Source organism: Helobdella robusta, assembly GCF_000326865.2.
Source record: "Helobdella robusta unplaced genomic scaffold HELROscaffold_78, whole genome shotgun sequence".
NCBI lineage: Eukaryota > Metazoa > Annelida > Clitellata > Rhynchobdellida > Glossiphoniidae > Helobdella > Helobdella robusta.
The window spans coordinates 319,439-340,202 of record NW_008705446.1 but is presented as its reverse complement, the minus strand read 5'-3'; the positions used below and the strand labels follow the sequence as shown (position 1 = coordinate 340,202).

Here is a 20,764-nt window from a genome sequence, read left to right as displayed (position 1 = left end):
CTTCGAAAAGACGTTTTTTGGCATTTAAAGTTTCAACCGACAAAATTTTTTTAAAACGTCTTTCCATTATTCTGCGGTAAGACTTGGAACGGCGACATTCAATATCGAACCAAGGAGCCATAGGATCCTGTCTGATCTCAATAAAATGTTTGGGTGCAACAATATTGACATGTATGTATGTATGTTAAAACCAAATCGTGATGAATGACACCAAACAGTCAAACATCTGATTAAAAGGGTTAACACTTTAATGTATCGTTAGTCTCACACGTCGGCGTTTAAATTAATATTTTCCGACACACAAACATGCAGAAATCGCTGCAACAAACACGAGATGTGGTTTATTGCAAAAAAGAACTCTCTGTTGTCACCTGACCGAATACCAATCATTTTACACAATGTTTTAATAAATTTTGAAGTATTGGGGTCCATGGGTCCAAGGACCTCGATACATATTGGCAAAAAATCTAAGGAAGGCAGGGCGTGTTCATATTTTTTAATTTTTTCGTCCGATGCCCTGATTGCAGCCAAACCACATTCTTTGCTGGTAAGGTGAACGTAGCGCTCGGCCAAGGTACCAGGAACCGTAACATCCCAAGCCAAACATCTACCAGCTCTCCAGGGAGTAAGAGTACAACCGTCTGGTCGCTTGCCATCTTGCACTGAAATGCCAGATGGTTCCTTCAAAACAGGAATAGAAGCTTTAGGAAAAAGCCGGCAAATGTAATCATTCAAAGCTGAATGACGAAGTTGACGGCCTCCACCTAAACGGCAAACCAAACCATGATGACCAAATTCGTCCGCCTCCGCGCCGCAACGACACGGATATTTATTTTGTATACTTAGGCCAAGTCTGAAACCAAGGGCAAATCTAACAGACTCGTCATCGAGTCTGGTGCCTACGGAAGTGTTGGGCCACGACCTCAACCAACCACAACTAACATCACTAGTTGCAGCCAATAAGCGGGCGGAGGAAGAAGCACCGACACCAGAAAACAGAAGTTCATGAAAAGTCTTCTTATATTGCTCATCTAAAATTTGAGCTTGTGAAGGGCTTTCAGGTGTGGTCGGCAGAGGTGGGATGTCACAGCAACAACAAAATCGGCAAAGCAAGGCGGACTGGAGGTCAAGAGTGGCAGCGGCAGAAGATTTATAGACGATTGGTGCCAACTGAACCACACTGAGTAACCCCAGACCACCATACCGCACCGGCAGCTGAGCCTGGAACCAGCCACTGTCAGTCAAATGAACATTGCAAATGGCTGACAAGGCGGTACGCAAAGCATCATCAAATCTGCCCAACAACGATGGGTTAATGTAGCTGGATGTACGAAGAAAATACATCATTTTGGGCAAACTGAGGGCGCTTCGGACAATAGTCAGGGCGTCGTGGGCGGAAAGATGAGACACTCGGTCGAGGGCGAACTTGAGTTCTGAAAACTTTTAATAAAAAAATTTAATTTGGGAGTCGCCCTCGAACAAGGGTGTGCCCAAAAGACTTAAATTTGATTTTTGAACAATGGGTACGTCCGCCAACACCGGTGGCAAATGTAGTGAATCTTTAAAATAGAGTTCACATTTATTGGTGTTTAACTCTAGCCCAATGGTGTTGGCTTCGTTTTTCAAAAATTTTTAGTTTTCGGCCAGTGTTTAGCTTTTTGAAGCAATGCTAATGTCGTCCAGGTAGCCACAAATGAAAACGGACGACAGTTTTTCCAACAAGGGATGCAGGGTCAATGCAAATAGAAGAGGTCCCAGTGGATCACCCTGTTGCACGCCCTCGGACGATTCAACCACCCAGGTGTGATAGCCAAGCGAAGAAGCGAGGCCGCAAGCAGAATGGCAGAAATTATATATTCTGGGGCAGAAACATTTGACGGCCTCCAGCATTGAATCTCTTCTCATAGCGTTGAAGGCATTTTTAAAATCGATTTTTAGGAATCCCCATTGATTGGGGAGGTCTGTAACCAATTTTCGAACGTATGTATGTATGTATGTATGTATGTATGTATGTATGTATGTATGTATGTATGTATGTATGTATGTATGCATGTATGTATGTATGTATGTATGCATGTATGTATGTATGTATGTATGTATGTATGTATGTATGCATGTATGTATGTATGTATGTATGTATGTATGTATGTATGTATGTATGTATGTATGTATGTATGTATGTATGTATGTATGTATGTATGTATGTATGTATGCATGCATGTATGTATGTATGTATGCATGCATGTATGTATGTATGTATGTATGCATGTATGTATGTATGTATGTGTGTATGTATGTATGTATGTATGTATGTATGTATGTATGTATGTATGTATACGTATGTATACGTATGTATGTATATATGTGCGTGAAATGTTTCTGCATCAAACCATATACATGTGTTTGTTTTATGTGAATTACATGTACTTTGCTAGTGCAGTTTTTGTGTATTACTTGAATAACTATGTGTGCGTGTTGCTGTGTGTGTTTTATTTGTTTTGTATATGTGTGCGTGGGGTTTGTTTCACATGTGCTTGCTGTTAGCTGCTGCGGAGTTGAACGCCATCAAAAGATATAAAATATATTCTTCTCATAGAACATTTCTGTTTGTCCACTTGTGAATTTTATGTGTCATTTAGTGGTTCATCTGTACTGTGCATTTCAAATGTGTACCTCGTTTAAATAAAAGTGATGATGTGCTGGTGATGTTTTATTAATACGAAAATGCCTGGTTGTATTTATGTGTGTATGTGTGATTATATCTACTTGATATGTGTGTTTGTGTGATTGTGTCTACTTGGTGTGTGTATGTGTGTGTGTGTGTGTGTGTGTGTGATTATATCTACTTGGTGTGTTTATGCGTGATTGTATCTATTTGGTGTGTGTTGTGTGTATGTGTGATTGTATCTACTTGGTGTGTGTATGTGTGAATGTATCTACTTGGTGTGTGTGTGTGATTGCATCTACTTGGTATGTGCATGTGTGATTGTATCTACTTGGTGTGTGTATGTGTGATTGGTTATATTTATGTTACTCTTTCGTTTTATATATTGAAATATTTCTTATTCACCCATTGAATAGTATGTTAATTAATTGCATTTAAATTTAAGAAATAGCACAGGCAGGCAGACAGACAGACAAACAGACAGACAGACGAGTGGATTAATGTTTTAAGTTAAGTAGGCCAGTTTAATGTTTGTAGAGCATACATTCATTTTAATTGTTATTTTAACGTTTAATATGTTAACATGTGTGGCTATTGAACAATGTGGATGTGTGTTTTACTGAATGAGTGTGTTGTTGTGTTGTGTGTGTATGTATGTGCGTGTGTGTATGTATGTGTGTGAGTCTGCGTGCGTGTGTATGTATTTATGTGTGTGTGTGTGGTGTGTGTGTATCATGTTGACGTTATTTTGTGTGCGTGCGTGCGGTTGTGTGTGTCTGTGAGATAATCGGTTGCCATTTTTTAAACTCGTTTGTTCTTTCTTCAAACATCATTTGGTAAAGTGTATACATGAAAAGTTTTGTGAATTTTGTGTTTGTACACTTTGGAATGTTTTTGGATAATCTGGAATTCAACTTTACGTAAATAATTATTGAATATTTAGTGACGACCTGAGTGTTTGTGTGTGTGTGTGTGCGTGTGTGTGCGTGGGTGTGCGTGCGTGCATGTTATATTAATTGATATGTGTTAATTAGTTGATGTTTGCTTGCACCTGTCCTTTGTGCTGGCGGTCTCGAGATTTGATGTTCGTGAAAAGTGAACATTTCAGCCGAGCCAATCAAACTCAGGATCGACAATTCAGTCCCAACTTGCACCAATCTTCACAGAACATCAAGCAACATGATGTTGAGATCTTGGTCCAATGTATTTTACATGAGGGGGGTAACAAGGGAGAGCCATCTAATCATCATTGACTGAAAAATTATTCAAATTATTCAAATTATTCAAATTATTCAACTTTTTTCAAAAAACTTCCACCGACATACATGTCATTTGTTAAAAACACCGGTTTCAATGGAAGACTCATTAAACAAAAAATTATAGAATAATTAAAAACAAATAGTCACCAAATTTATTGAAATCGTTTTGTTTTTGAAAATAAATGTCAATATGGGGGAAATTTCACGCAGAGTTTGGATGCCATGGCACCAAACTCTGCGTGAAACACAGGTTTATGACGTCATCGCATTGTCACTTTTCACGCCCTTACTTCACTATCTTGTCATATCATCATCATATCATGTGCAACTCTGTAAAATGAACTTTGATATGAGTATATATAAATATATATATATTGCAGCAGTAGTAGTAGCAGCAGTAGCAGTAGCAGCAGTAGCAGCAATGTTTGTTGCTTGCATCAGATGCAAATTCATTGACGTTAATAATCCACAATTCATTGAAAATTTATTAAATATTTCATCGTGAGCCGTGATTTGCATTTCAGTGCAGAACTGTGAAATCTGTTTTTTGATTCGTAATATTTTTTTGAGATGTGCCCCTACACGAGGAGATTTTAATTTATTGGTTCATAAATTAATTAAAATTTAGTTCATATGTTAACAAAATTATGCTGAAATATTTCTATCTCCACTTGTTCATGCTTGGAGAAGTCTCAGTATTGAACAACTCTGCATGGAACACGACAACTTGAATGCAACACTGCACAAAACCAGCTCAGTCGGAAACAACAATCAGATCGGGATCGAAAAACAATGTAAGAAACGTTGAAAGAAGTCGCAAAATGCTGTTAAAAAATGTCCCTAAATTGCATGGGACGTAAAAGTATAAAAACAATTGAAGGTAAATATTAAAATGGAAGACAAAAAGGAAGCGAGAGAGGAGGATGCAAACAACGAGGAGGAGTTCACGTGCGTTCGTGCAAACGATGCTGTGAGGACGTTTTTTATTGTTCTTTGTTCTTTCCGCTAGTGCAGCTTCGCATGTCAACTTCAACAAAATAATAACTACGCCTGCTCTGTGTGCCGCTATGTTTCTACCTCTGTGTATGTGTGTGTGTGTGCATATGTGTTTGTGTGTATGCGTTTGTGTGTATGTGTGTGTGTATGTGTGTGTCTGCGTTTGTATCAGTGAGATTGTGTCAGTGATTATTTTTGTGAATGTGTGCATATGTGTATGTGTGTATGTATGTGTGGGTGTGCGTTTCTTTATGTTTTTTTTTGTGCGCGCGTCTGTGTTATTTTGTTTTCGTGTGTTTTGGTTTCTGTGCGTCCGCGGGTTTGTAGGGACGGAATATTTCTTTTTAACTAGATGCTGGTTACACAAAGCCTGGGATGTTTGATGTTTAAGTTGTTATGTGTGTCCGCTAGATGCGTTTCGTTAGTTTTGCATATTGTTAACAACACATGCTTTGTTGTGAAAATAATATTCTGAAATGTTAAAGGGTCTTAATTTTACATTGTTTTAGCACAAAAATAATGCTTAATATCATTTCAACGGCAGAAAAATGATGCCAACTTGGTTTGTGTGTTTGTGCTGCCACACACACACTCACACACACGCACATACACACACACACACACACACACAAATCATAAACCTCTATTCAGTGAGTCGACATTCACCTCAAAACGTTGGCTAAGTATCAAAAGATCTTGTTGTTAAATATAATGAGACTTATTTGCTACGAAGTAAAATTAACAATCTTATGGAATAAGGTGAACATACGTTTTCATTGTTGTCAACAATTTGTTGCAGATATATAATTAAAATCTATGAGTAAATATATAAATAAATTGAATTAATGAAGTTTACCTCCATAGCAAAGGTTCATTCAACGAAAACATGGCGGCATACGTAAAATTTACTCTAGCGAATGAAAAAGTTTTGTTGCTTGGTTAGCAACTAGCAAGAGACATCGTAATTTCGTAAAAATAAAACGCTGTTTAATCAGGTTTGATTTCATTTATAGGGAGAGGTGTCATTTATATGGAGTTACACTAGGAGTTCAAGTTTGTTTATTGTTTAAAAAAGTATAAGCATGTGCCATGGTTGACTGACAGTGCCTTAACTAAAATTTTATCCCACAAATGTTTACATGATGCAGACTTTGATGAAAAAACTTTTCATATATATACTATCAAACTGCAAAAACAATTTCAATTGTTGTATCGAAGTAGAAAAGGCATCAACCAGGACAGGTGCACAGATTTTAAAATGGCAAGGAGAACCTTAGAGAAAGATAGAAGAAGAAAGAAGTTGATAAGAAAGAGAGATAGAGAGAGAGAGAGAGAGAGAGAGAGAAGAATGAGAAAGAGAGAGGTAGAGACAAATGTAGGCATACTAAGGTAGGTAGACCCAGCATAAACGATCGCTAATGAGATGAATAATGCAAAATATTCAAATACTTCCAGGAAGTCGGCGCTAAAAACACGTTTGCAATCAGACAAAAACCAACATTATATAAAAATAAATTATGCATTTATATGATTCTATATATTGGTCGTAAAATATATAAGTCTATGGATTTGATTGGATCCTGTATTTTATATGCTTATACTTACATGCGCATAAACTTATTTATATTCACAGACTTACGTGTATGCACATGCATATGTTTAGTAATTACAATACAATATGCACCAATGACTTCACATCATTCAAACGTTTATGTTATCATTTGACAATTTTTTTTAAATAATGTCATCCAAAAACTTGTGATGTCGCACAATTTAATGAATTATTTTTAATTTTATTTAAGTTAATCAATTTTTTCTCATGTATCAGTTTTTATTTGAAGATTAAGTTGAAAAAAAAACTACAGATAACGAACTTTAGATCGAATGCCTGCTTTGACGCCAACCGCCCATACATTTGCCAAGAAACATACTTATAATGAACTTTTAATTCTTTCATTGAACTAAGCATCATGAACTGAACTGAGAAACAAAAACATTGCCAACACAGTTATACTTACACACGCACACATACACACACACACACACACACACACACACACACACACACATATATATATATATATATATATATAATTCGTGATCTGCATGAACATTAATAAAAAATTATGACAAAACACACCAACACACTAACACAAAGAAGTAGGCTGGCAAAGAAGCGAGATTATAAACACAGAACATAAACATTCACAAAGCATAAAAACATCTGTGAACCTACAAACACAAGTAAACACATACACGCACACAGACAAAATACATACACATCACAAACACACAACCACAAAAAACAATGTACTCGCAAAAAAAACACAAACAGGAACACATATGAACACACATACAAATTCTATACTGTACACACAAACACATACTCTATATACCCAAAGAAATTGGCACGCACATAAACACTTGTCTAAAACACAAACTCATAAACACACGTCACACACACACACAACTAAAAAATCACATATAAACAACCACAAAATCACACAGACATACACAACCAAAAAATCACACACACGCACATCACATACACACACAGAGGCAAACATGTCGCATGTTTATGTCGTTATGAATCGTAAAATATTTACGATGTAATGCGCTTTTTTATGACTCGAATTAAGCATAGCGCGCAATTTTTAGAATTTTTTTTCAAATATGAATTCTCATCGGACGAAAATGGTTAGGATGATAAGGACGAAATCAACGAGGATGACGATGGTGGCGATGATGGTGGCGATGATGGTGGCGATGATGGTGATATGAAAGACAAGGGTGATGATGGAATGATGATGAAAGTGAGGTAAATGATGATGACAAATGTGCCAGTGATGAGAAAAATAACTACTGAAGCAGTCAAGCAGAAGCACAAACGGCGATAGTTGAGGAAACGATTGAATTATCGGTGAAAAAAAATGTTAAAAAGACAAAAAATATTTCAAATATATCGGATAAAATATTAAATATTACAAAAATGTTTAAAAAATGTTAAAAATGTTGAAAAAACAAAAAATATTTCAAATCTATCGGATAAAATATTAAATATTACAAAAATGTTTAAAAAATGTTAAAAATGTTGAAAAAACAAAAAATATTTCAAATCTATCGGATAAAATATTTTAGTTTGATTTTAGTTTTTGTGCTATTTTTGCTCTAAGAGCTTAATATCCAATTGAATCAGCTTTCAAACATTTTGATGCAATCATTTCATACGTTTGACTCATACATACAAACAGAAACCAGCCGGAATCAATCAATCCTTTTTTGTATGTTTGTAGATTTGAAATTATCTCTCCCGATTCCATAAATTTGTGTTTTGTTGAATTAATTAATCAATTAATTAGTAAGTTAATTAATTAATAGCGTAGCATAAATGAATTTGGTTTCGAATGGTAACTGAATTTGTAATTGATTAGATAGATGTACGTATTTGTTTGCTCCCAAATTTGTAAATATGAAGACCCTGAGCCAACAAAAAAAGTGTCAAAAATAATTATTTCCAGAAATAAAATAATAAATTCTCACCTCTTTCAACAATTAGTTGCTAATAAATATGAATATTTAAACAAAGTAAAAAAGTTTTGGTAATAAAACATTATCATTGGAAAATCCAAATTCTTTTGCAATACAAATCTCATCTATAATATGAAACTTAATTTTTTGAAATTCTGGCCATAAATATACAAACCAACTATATAAATCGCCATTTTAACATCGTGGTTGTTATTACTGTTTGTTCTTCGGAGTCTAAATTATTTTTGTTGTTTACATTTCACGGATTATCCCAATCGTTCTACAGCTTTCGTTGCATTCGGTTTTCTTAATACTTTCCAATTTTCAAGTTTTAATTTATCATATACCATTTTGAACCATCATTGTATTAATAATAATGTTTTTTTTATTATTAATCAATCGCGACGCCTTATTTGTAACTATTCGATTTAGCAATGTAAGAGTAATTATGTGATTGACGAAGTATTCTTGCTAAATCTTTATCTATGTATGTATATCGAGATATGAATGAATGAACCATTATGTCAAATTTGCATCAAGTTGTTAGATAAATTTTTTTAAATCATTTTCGCGTACAGATTGTACTATTTGACGTCACCATATAAAAACTTTAATTGATTATAATATAAGGATATTGAAAATTTTGAATTCGTATGAAGTTTAACTGTGCTGAGACCTTAATTCAAATATAAAATTCTCATGTAAAACATATTAATTTTAAAATTTTGTCGTGGGCGCGTGTTTAACTAAATCGCAAGAGAAGATTCAATTTGAAACTTTCAATCCTAAAACTTTATTGAAACGCTTTTTTCAGTCACAATTACTCCTAAATCCTACTTTCTATTGGATATCTTATATATATATATATATATATATATAATGATATATATATATATATATATATATATATATCATTATATATCATAATATACCATTATATACCATTATATATATATATATATATATATATATATATATATATCATTATATGCCATTATATACCATTATATATATATATACATATATATATATATATATATATATATATATATATATATACATATATATATATATAATGGTATAACGGTAAGTTTATTTACATGCAAATATTAGTAAATTTATGTACGTATAAAACTGCCATCAATCATAGTCACGTGTATTGCAATTCAGACATGTTTTTCTCTCAATCACGTTAAACATGCACGCACATGGAGAGTTAAACACACGGAATCTCTTTTTTTATCCCCCCCTCTCTCTCTTTCTCTCTTTGCCTCTCTTTTTTCTTTCCTTTCCTTCTTTCTATCTTTTGTTGAACTTTAAAAGCAGATACATACACATACAGACACATATGTTCATAGACATAAGCACATATATTTCCCCCACGCACAAACTCTAACAGGCAAACCTGTATAAAATCTCAAAATCTAATTTAGTTTGATATGGGCAATATAAAACACATTCATGCACAATCGACAACACGCACATTAGAATCAAGTTCGATGTTTCCATTTATTTTATTTAATGTAACAATAATGCCAGTCGCTACTACGGTCTGTGTGTGTGTGCTTTTTTACTATGTGTGTGTATGCCTTGTATGTTGTTGTATATATGTTGTTTCGTACTAATGGAAAAACTTGAAAATTTTGTTATCAAATATGTAAACTTTTTGAAATTATTACATCGCATAAAAATTTTTCCTTTTTTCGGAATTTAAAAATTTTGAGGTTAAATGAAAGTTGCCAAATTTTTAAATAAAGTTTAATCTAATTATTTAATGAATTTTTAAAAAAGAAACATCATGTTCATTCATATTTGTATGCCAGCACCTAAATGCTTGCTTTTTTGACCATCTAGCGGAATGGATTTGATATATATATAAGAAATTATGAACTCTCTAGAACAGGTCTGTGAGTGAGTATGTGTGAATGTTTTTGAGCACATTAGGGCACGATCGACCTCGACCTGAACCTTTTAAAATTGGAAACATAAAGTGGAGCGCAAATTTTGTTTTTATTAATTATTTACACCGAACAATTTAAAAATTTATTGGAGACCGGCAACATGTTGCAGCTTGATGGAGTGCACTCTCAATGGTGTTGGCTAGTTGTTGGTTGGCGCGTACGCTCTATGGTATGAGCATAATTCACAAACTAATTAAAAATTATGCAGTTAATTGAGTCGGTCTAATTTTTTGCTGGAAATATAAAAATAACTCAAATTCCTTGCAGAAAAATTTTTTAAACTTTATTAAAATTTACGATTTATTTTCAAGGTTTAACTTTAAAATTAACTTTTAACTCTGAAATTTGGCAGATCAATAAAATATTTGTTAAACATTTTTAATTGAATGTATTGTATATATATATATATATATATATATAAATATATATATATATATTATATATATATATATATATATATATTAAATGTTTGTTTGATAAAACAAATTAATTTGATTCATGCATTCACTGTTTTGGCTTTATTCCCTATTCACTTTTCGGTATAAACAATATAATAAAAAAATCTTTTTCAGAGTCACTAAAATTTTATTTAATAACTCTTTTTTTAATTTGATTATTTCTAGCAAAGTTAATTTAGAGTTTAGACCATATCAAACCATTTGTCAATTTGGGTTAACTCAATATATAAAACCCAATATAAAAAACCAGATCATGCAGTTTCAAGCTCATTCAGTTCTCAGTACATGTTAGCCTGCGAGGGTTCTTACAAAGTGCAAACCAAGTTGCATAAGGATCTGCTAAATAAATCCAGACCTGTTAAAGCCATGCAGAGGTTGAACATTTCAAACTACCCATACTAGGTTAGACCACGCAGAAATTAGAACGTCGAAAGCATTGGTTCATTGCCACTCGTTCGAAATGTTTGGACGACATTTTGAAAATATAATAAAATCAAATTTTCTACATTTTCAATTCAAATTCAATTCAAAAAGGTTTTTATTTTCGGGAAACAGAAGCAGGAGAACCAAAGCTCAGCTTGTTGGGCCACCTAAAACAAAATTAATTACGGTATTAATATACAAAAAAGAGGGAAAAACAGAAATTGAAACAACTGCAATGAAATTTAGATACTAAAATAAACAACGCCCGCCTGTACATGCATATATATATATATATATACCTACATTCATATATGCACGCACATACATATACATACATAAATGCAACGAAATATGAAGTGAAAGTTTTGACGTACATAAACTAAAGATACTAAGGTAAATGTCGATCAAAGATAAGTTTAAATATAGGGTTTTTAAAAATACCCAGTGAAGATGAATTTTTAAGTGGTTGGTAAACTATCCAAAAAAGAATGGAAACCGATAAAGTTGAATTTATTAGGAAATTAGTTCTTGGTTTAATCAAAGAAAAATCCTAGTTATTGCGTAAAATTTTAAAACGAGGATCATGGTAAGCTGATAGCTGAATATATAGTGAATAACAGTAGTTTAATTTAAATGACTTAAAATTAAAAAACCAATGAAGATAAAATATGTAATTGCTTTATATTCAGGGTGATAGCCAAATTGTAGAAATTACTTATATGATCAGATTTTAAAAGATGAAATAGAATACGCAAAAAAAATTCTGGTTTAAAATTAAAATATTTAAATGAGACTTGAGATGAAATGAGATTATGGTAACAGATGGATAAACAGTTAACAATAGGATAAATAAGGCGAGACATGAGAATTGCATAAAGTTAGTAAAATAAAGTTTGGAAATTTAAACCTTAACCGATAAATTCTTTCCAAATTCATTGATAATTTATTAGATATATAACCAATGTGATCTTTTTTATGCATAATTTATAATTAATTATAGAAGTCACAATATTAAAATCAGAAAGCGAAAATGAAGAGTATAAGCCAGTATTAGGATTTAAGCATTTTGGAACACATGTGAAATGTACTGTTGCTAAAAGTAGAATTAGCAAGCTCGGCGAAAATATGAGCAACTTGTTTAAATAAGGGAGTCAGCAAAGAATCAAGCAGGAATGTTTTGTTAGGTTAAGAAAGAACGAGTTTTGTAATGTCGGTATCGAACTCAGGTGGAAAAAATGGGGAAAAATGTCGAAATGAGATTTAGATATAAGGTAGAATAATTTGCTAAAAATATTATTTTTAATTTCAATAATATTATTAATAATAATGCTATTATTATTATTACTATTAATTTCATCATAACGATTAGTAAATGGCGTTTGTTGGGCATGCATGGTAGGAGATGCACTGAGGTGTTAATTAATTGTCGGTTCTGTTCGACCGATCGGCTGCGAGTCGTGCAGTGCTGCTCCTTCCTTGTGCATTTGTTAGGCACTAATTTATTTTGGCAGATGTTTCTCTTAAATGTGTTTTGTAGATTTTTTTCAGGTTATTAAAATTGCTAAATAATTTAGCGTGTAAGAAAATTGTAAACTTAAACTTTGTAAAATTTTGAGTAAACACCTAGAGCCTTGGCTCTAGATGTAAGCAGGTGTGAACATTTGAATGAGTGTGGATGCAATGTGCATTTTTAATTATTTTCCTTATTAACTTCTCAAAAAAATTTTTATTAAAAGCCTTGAGAACCAAAACCAATAAACCTGCATACGAAAACGCCAGATAGGTAATGCAGGCAGATATGAAGACCACCTGATCAAAAGGCACAGCACAACCCGTACGCACACACTTATTTGCAAACACATCCAAGCATACATTTGCACACACCCACACACACACACACACTGACACACACACACAAACACACACATGCACATTGCACACATTGTGTGAGAACATTTACTTTTATAACACTTTCAACTTGAGCATTCAATCACGTTCGTAATAAACAAGACATAAACATAAACAAGCGCATTGTATGTGTGTATAAGATTCTATCAACCTGCAACACTACGTCCAAATGTTTATTCTTGGGTATGCGTGTGTGTGTGTGTTTGTGTGTGTTTATGTGCGTGTGTGTGTGCGTGTTTGTGTATGTGCGTGTGTGTGTATGGGTGTGTGTGCGCATTTGTATGAAGCACAAATATACAGACACATAAATAAGTATAGAAAATGATGGAGTACACAAAAGAAACTGCGTGTTCCTATCAGCAATAAATTGTTAGACGCATGAATAATAATATGAATAGAACTGATTAGAGTAACGTTCACAAACAGCAAATATCGCTTGATCAAACTTTGTTTTGGAAAGTTGGAACGTAATGTTAATCATATATCGGATAGATAATTTTAATATTTTTGTAAAGATTATTACTACTATTTATTACTTTTAGTGCAATTATTTTATTATTATTACTATTATTATTGTTGTTGTTGTTAATGATGATGTTGTTGTTGTTGGTGGTGTTGTTAATGATGACGATGTTGTTGTTGTTGATGTTGTTGTTGTTGTTAATGATGTTGTTGTTGTTGTTGGTGTTGTTAATGATGATGATGATGTTGTTGTTGGTGTTGTTAATGATGATGATGATGTTGTTGTTGTTGTTGTTAATGATGATGTTGTTGTTGTTGTTAATGATGATGATGTTGTTGTTATTGGTGTTGTTGTTATTTTAATTCTAAAACTTTTGATGACAAATCGTGAAAAAATCTGCCATGAAATGTAGCGAAGTATTTGATGGTCGTCAGTCAAAGCTGTTTCATGATTATTTGCAATGAAACCATCCAACAGATGGATGATTTTATGCTTTCTGAAGGTTTTCGTTCGTTCATCTTGTTTGCACGCGCTGTTCCTATTGGTTGAGAGAAATTATTTTCAGGTCAAAGATATTTTCAATGATATATTTAATTATAAAATTTGTTAGCCTTCATGCAAATGTGAATGCTATGCGTTCTTCCATCTTTGCAAAACGTAGTTTTTTTAATTAAATTTAATTTGCTTCTTCAATTATTTTTTGAAGCTCGATAATTTCTTATAAGGATGAATGGATTGAGTTATTAAAATTGATCTAACATATGCCGACAACAACAATAATAACTAGTTAAATAATTTACAAAGTCGAATGAAAATAATTCCAAATGATTTAATTTTGCACTATTTACGAGACCAAATATTATCGGACCCTACAGCTTCCCTCTTCACGTGAGTTAATAAAATGTATGAAAAATTGAATACTCGTACGAAACAGACACAATGGAGATATATTTTAATGGACAAGATTCTTCTGTGACTGGTATCATTTCGGCTCATACCTGATAAACCTACTAAATTGACATTCAACGATGACCAACGTAGATTTTTCATTAGAGGAACTTAAGTGCGATTCAGGTTTGCATAGAGAACAACTCAAATAGCTGACAAACACGCGTAGGCAGACCAGGAACATTCTCACCTCATCCTCTAAACACACACGCAATCACACAGCGCATTCTTTAAACAAACCGAATTTAAATAATCCGTGTATAAATGAACTTGTACGTTTCTACGCAAATATTATGGAAGCGCAAAACCACGTTGATGGTTGGATATTTGCGAAAATGTTTACGTACTCTACATGGGTTTGAAAAGAGTGAATAAAAGTTCGTACATTTACATTTGCTCTGAAATTAAAGAGCTACAATTATGTTTTTCAAACGTAAAACATTTCAGTATATGTGTATACAAATTTATACAGTAAATGTGTACATGGCGGATGTAAGGGGACCCCCGTCAAATTTCAAAATTAATGAACATTTTACAAATTTTGGTCCTCACACCAAGGTTGTCTAAATTTGCCACTGAACAGTTATTATTATTATTATTATTATTATTATCATCATCATCATTATTATAAAAAATTTATAAGCGCTTAGAAAACAAAAGTTTCTGATAAGCACTAACCAATTATCCATAATTAAATAAATGATATTTCTAATCATTTTAAAATAACAGATATTACTATAAAGAAAATAAATGTGTTTTCAATTTTTTTTTTCAATTTGGCAGACCATTCCAAGCAACTGGTCCCGAAAAAGCAATATCTCTTGATGCAATCCGCAGATCGGTAAATAGCACCAAAAGCAAGTTGCTGTCATCGGATCTCAACTTAAGTTCGATTGAAAGAGCTGGTTTATTTGTTATTTTATTTGTCAAAAATTTCAGCAAAAGCCCATTTACAGTCTTGTATATTAATATACAAATTATATAGATGATTTTTTTTTACAGTGAGCCAATGCAGATCCATTGGTCGAATTTTCCACAATCGGCAACAATTTTTGCAGCCCTGTTTTGAATCGACTGAAGACCAGCAATAGGCCGATCAGGCGATCCATGAGGCAATAGTTTACCGTAATCTTATCTTGAATGTTTGAATGCGTGTATTAACGTCTGTGTCCTAGATTGATGCAGAGACTTTAGAATGCGATATAACTGGCAAAGCTGAAAAGAACATGATTTTGACAACATTTTATATGATTATTGAATGTCAAATTACAATCGAAAATAAACCTCAAACTAGTTTTCGACAAAACTATTTTTTACTGTTTCCACTTTCGATGGAATTAATTTTAATTGTTGACAGTTGTTGCCAGATACCTATAGGTAGAAACTGCGATTTGTCTTGATTTAATTTAAGGTCGTTGCTTGACACCCACATTTCTACTTTTATCAGACATTCAACAAGTTTTTCAACATTACTTTGAAATTGTCCTGTTTAACATATAAATACATATAAATAAAACAACTGTAAGTATATTTATATACATATATCCTCGAGTAAATGTTGGTAATAGACCATAATTTTTACAATATTCTATAAATTCTACCGAATGTTTGGCGTTAATATGTTTGTAGTTCGTTTTTTCGATTTTTTTCACTAAAGTTTTTTGGTGAACGTTTAGTTTATTAAAATTCAAAATTTTAATAGAATATTGTAAAAATACATATATCCGTGCACTTCTGCAGTATATTTTCTTGAATACATATTTTGTTGAACTAGATCGAATTAACGAGTTGTTTCTTTTCTTTTTCAACTGTGGTTTTATTATTAACCATTGTAAAAAAAACTCCTTATGTCTAAAACTCTTCATTAAACTAACTTTACTTCTATCAACTTTATTGTAACACTTTATTCTAGATCTTTAAATAGGAAGCTGAATTTCTATGATCCATCCCTGAAGATGATGCGCTGACATCGAAACGTGGAAAGATAAAATCTTTTAAGAGTGACTCTTGGAAATCTAGTCCATGATTTTGATTGCGATAACAAGAAACTAATTAGAAGATTAGAAACTTGGAAAAAAAATGGAGAAACAACCTGGGCTTCAATCGACTTCAGCAAAATATGTACACACACACACACACACACACACACACACACACACACTCACACATGTTAATATATATTATTATAATAATATTCATCTATTTAAAAAACTGGGAGACCTGAACATTTTATTTATATTAAGAAACACAAACAATGTAAAGCACACACATTAAAACCACACATTCACATTCAGACAAACACACAAACAAACACACAAACATACACACAAAGACATCAAATCCCGCATAAACATTTGTGCGCAGAATTAATACTCGCAACATACAAAACGATCTTGAACATATTTTGTGCACCAAAACATCACTCGTCCACTTAGACGCACACGTACAAATGCATTCAAGTGCACACAGAACTTCACGTACAAAAGCGTTCACATGCACACAGACTCACACGCACACGTACAAATGCGTTCACGTACGCACAGACTCACTAGAACACAAAGACAGCAACCTGCACCATATTAATGTCCATGCACAGATGCTCAAGCAGACACGTACGTTCATGCATATGAAGTCTTACAGAGACTGCAGAATAAAATGCGAAACTCACATACATGCAACACAAATTAAACAAGTTATAATATACGCAAACCTGTAGTTATATATATTTATAAATCAGAGCTAAGAAATACTAAACAACTTGCAATACAATGGAAAGTAAACACGCGAACACGCACATAAACACAAACACACACACGCACGTACACACCGATGCAAATTCACACGTACGCGCAAGCAAGTGAACACGCACGCGAGAACAAACTGAGCCATAAATACAAGCCCTCGTATTGAGGAGCTCTTTTGGTTACGCGTTCAATTTTAACGCGCCCATTAATTTTTTATTCTATGCATTAATTTTTTATTCTATGCATCGGCTTTTTATTCTTTGCACCGCTCGACCCACCGATTTATATTCTTTGGAAACGCTCGTATACTTTTTAATTTCTTTTATTATCGCCCGTATAACGTCATACATATAGAGCCACATCACGTGATCACATAACAAACCGGAAGTGAGATCTTAAAAAGTCACTCTCCATTCATCCACTCATTCTTTCATTCGTCCATTCGTCCATTCATTCACTCCTCCGTCCATCTTTCGCTCCCGTTCATCAAGCTGTTTTTCATTTCAATCTTATTTCAACCATTTTTTCTCATTCGTTCAAGTGTTTATATTTCCAACTTATCAAACGTATTTCTTAACGAAAACGTGTGTAGTGTAATTTTGTGATGCGTTGAACAAATGTTAATTTTTTCTGCACAACATCAAATAAAATGCAATAAAAACTTTCGTCAGTCGTCAGTCGACAATCACGTTTTCAATCCGTATCCGTTCAATTCATCAAACAGCACCGTAAGTTCGTCTATTTAGTTTTTTGGTTTTGTCCATAATTTTAATATCATTTTGACTATTTATTCAATGATTTTATCATTAATTCTTCAGTTAATTTAACGAACATTTCACTCGTTCAAACTATTCCATTGTTTTGGGCGAGGCAGATGGAGCATCGTTCCATTCTCCACCTATTGATCAAAAATTTATCAGCAGCCGAAAATAATTCAATTAATTCTGCAATTTTTATTTACTTAAAAAATTAATTTCCCATTCATTTTTATGACATTCGTTTATTCATTATTTTCATTTTTTTCTAAATGAAACTTTCAATGTTTTTGTTCACTCATTTTCGCGTTTTGTTCGTTGGTTCGTTTTATTATGCGTTTATTCTTTTCACTTCCCCGTTCAAGTTCTTCTTCGTGGCTAGCTGACTCCGGTTAAATACTGTTTAGGTTAAAAATAAGATTTTTTAAAAAGCAGTTTCACGTATGTAAATTAATTACAACAATAATGTTTTTTTATTTGTTCGCTAGTTGCTAATGATTCAAAAAACAAAAAAAAAACACCTCAAACTTTCAGAGGTCTACTATACATAACCAAACAATGATGTGTAGTCGGGCTATTAAGATTTATTTTAAAAATTTATTCTTTTGAATATGTGGTTGAGAGAATGTTGAAAATATAAATGCACTTTCTAATGGTTCACGTCGTAATTATTTGAGAGGATCGATTTATTCATCTACCCCAAGATCAAATTGATTGAACCGTCACCATCATTAAATCTCCCATTATTCATCCGTAACTACCACCATCAGTCATTCCACAGACCATCATCACATTCCATTCCAACATTTGTCACTCGGAGTTTCCATTTAATGCTTTTTGTGGCTGAGTTAAAATTTGTTAATAGTTTCCTCTTCGGATGTTTAAATGATGGAAAGAATTTTAAATTACGTTTTAATTGATATATTAAAATTACAGAATTTCATTTTATTCCTTATTAAATGAGAAAAATCAAAACATGCAGAAACTTCAAAGCAATTATTATCAATAGAAGCCTTGATTCTCGAAACCGAAAGCAACCGTCCGAACAGAAATTTAGAGAACTAGCTGTAAAAAACTGGAAACAAATATGTGGAAATGTGAACAACAAATTAACTAGTGATCCACGAAATGAACAATTAAAACTGACACGACGCCAACATTAAACTCCTTCAACGTCCAACAAACAAAGAAACAAACAAACAAACAAACAAACACACAAACATCACGCGCAAGTACAAATCACCTAACACATCATCATTAAGTATCAGCGATGAACTAAATTGTACTCGAAATAATTCATCGGTCAGTTAGTACAACGAGGGCATTAAAAGTACATTGAAGTTTAAGTACAACAACATAAATATATGTGCGCAACATTGAGCGGTCCGAGATAAAATGCTTATTATTTTATTTAATGTGACAGCATAAACTATGTTTTGTATACAAAAGATTCATGTATATATATATATATATTATATGTATATATATATATATATATATATATATATATATATATATATATATATATATATATATATGCATTATTCTCTCTCTCTCATTCTTCCCCTCTCTGCTTCGTTTTTTCTTTTTCTTTACTTTCCTCCTTTTCCTTTCTTTCATTCCAATAAGTGATGTATGCCAGCTTGAACGTGTTTGAATAGGTTCACAAGCAAACGTTCAATCAAACACACACGTGCAAAAATATGAACATACGCCCACATAAACACACATGTACAAAAACTTGAACATAGGCAGAGAGACAGACAGACAGACAGACAGGCAGACAGACAGAGAGGCAGACAGACAGACAGGCAGACAGACAGACTGACAGACAGATAGGCACACGTCAACGCATCTCTGTAATAGAGTTTATTTTTTATGGCGTTGTATGCGCATTTTATGTTTTTTCATGCATGCCTCCCTTTAAATGGATGCTGGCTCTAAAATCTGCACTCATCTCGCTAGCCTCATATTATGCTGCTATATCATTGTATAAACTATTTTTCTTATATATTTCTTATATGCATATATATATATATATATATATATACAAATATATACTTAAACATATTCTTATATGGAAGTGCATTTATTTGAAGCATCATATTAATGCGTGTGTACAGTTTGTGCGACTTTATATTACATAAGCACGCACTCGCGCGCCTACACACACACTGACACACATACACACACGCACACACATACAAACACACACACACACACAAATACAAACACACACGCACACACATACAAACACACACACACACACAAATACAAACACACACGCTCATCCTGGACATATGTTTCTGTATTTAGATATGTACGTGTTTTTTAATAATGTAGTGTGCGTGTATGTGATTGCTCTCGTATTTATGTTATGAATGTGTGTGTGTGTATCAGTGTATGTGTATATATGTGCATAAATGTTTGAGTGTGTATGTGGTGTGTGTGTGTGTGTGTGTGTGTGTGGTGTACAGTGTTGTGACAAATACTCAGTCATGAGGTATTTAAATACTTTCCACTTTCCAATACTTTGCAATTTTTTGAGTATTTAAATACTATATAAATACTAAATACTGAACATCAGTATTTAAATACTTTTAAATACTGCTCTTAAAAGATGATTTAATTGAGACACAATTTGCACGGGCAATTA

The 20,764-nt window shown here is 32.9% G+C and overlaps 2 protein-coding genes across 2 annotated transcripts; both read right to left on the bottom strand.

Annotated features, from left to right (window-relative positions):
* Positions 1 to 264: 264 nt before the first annotated feature.
* HELRODRAFT_181987 (hypothetical protein) lies at positions 265 to 2,980 on the bottom strand (the record flags this gene model as incomplete). The annotated part of the gene is made up of 3 exons (XM_009031752.1): positions 265 to 681; positions 1,252 to 1,433; positions 2,968 to 2,980. The coding sequence occupies 3 exons, from the start codon at positions 2,978 to 2,980 to the stop codon at positions 265 to 267; spliced, it is 612 nt and encodes a 203-aa protein (XP_009030000.1).
* Positions 2,981 to 12,996: 10,016 nt separating this feature from the next.
* On the bottom strand, positions 12,997 to 20,377 carry HELRODRAFT_90230 (hypothetical protein; the record flags this gene model as incomplete). The annotated part of the gene is made up of 3 exons (XM_009031716.1): positions 12,997 to 13,260; positions 16,737 to 16,769; positions 20,276 to 20,377. Coding segments are annotated over 3 exons (399 nt in total), but the record flags the coding sequence as incomplete, so codon positions are not given.
* Between the last annotated feature and the right edge of the window lie 387 nt (positions 20,378 to 20,764).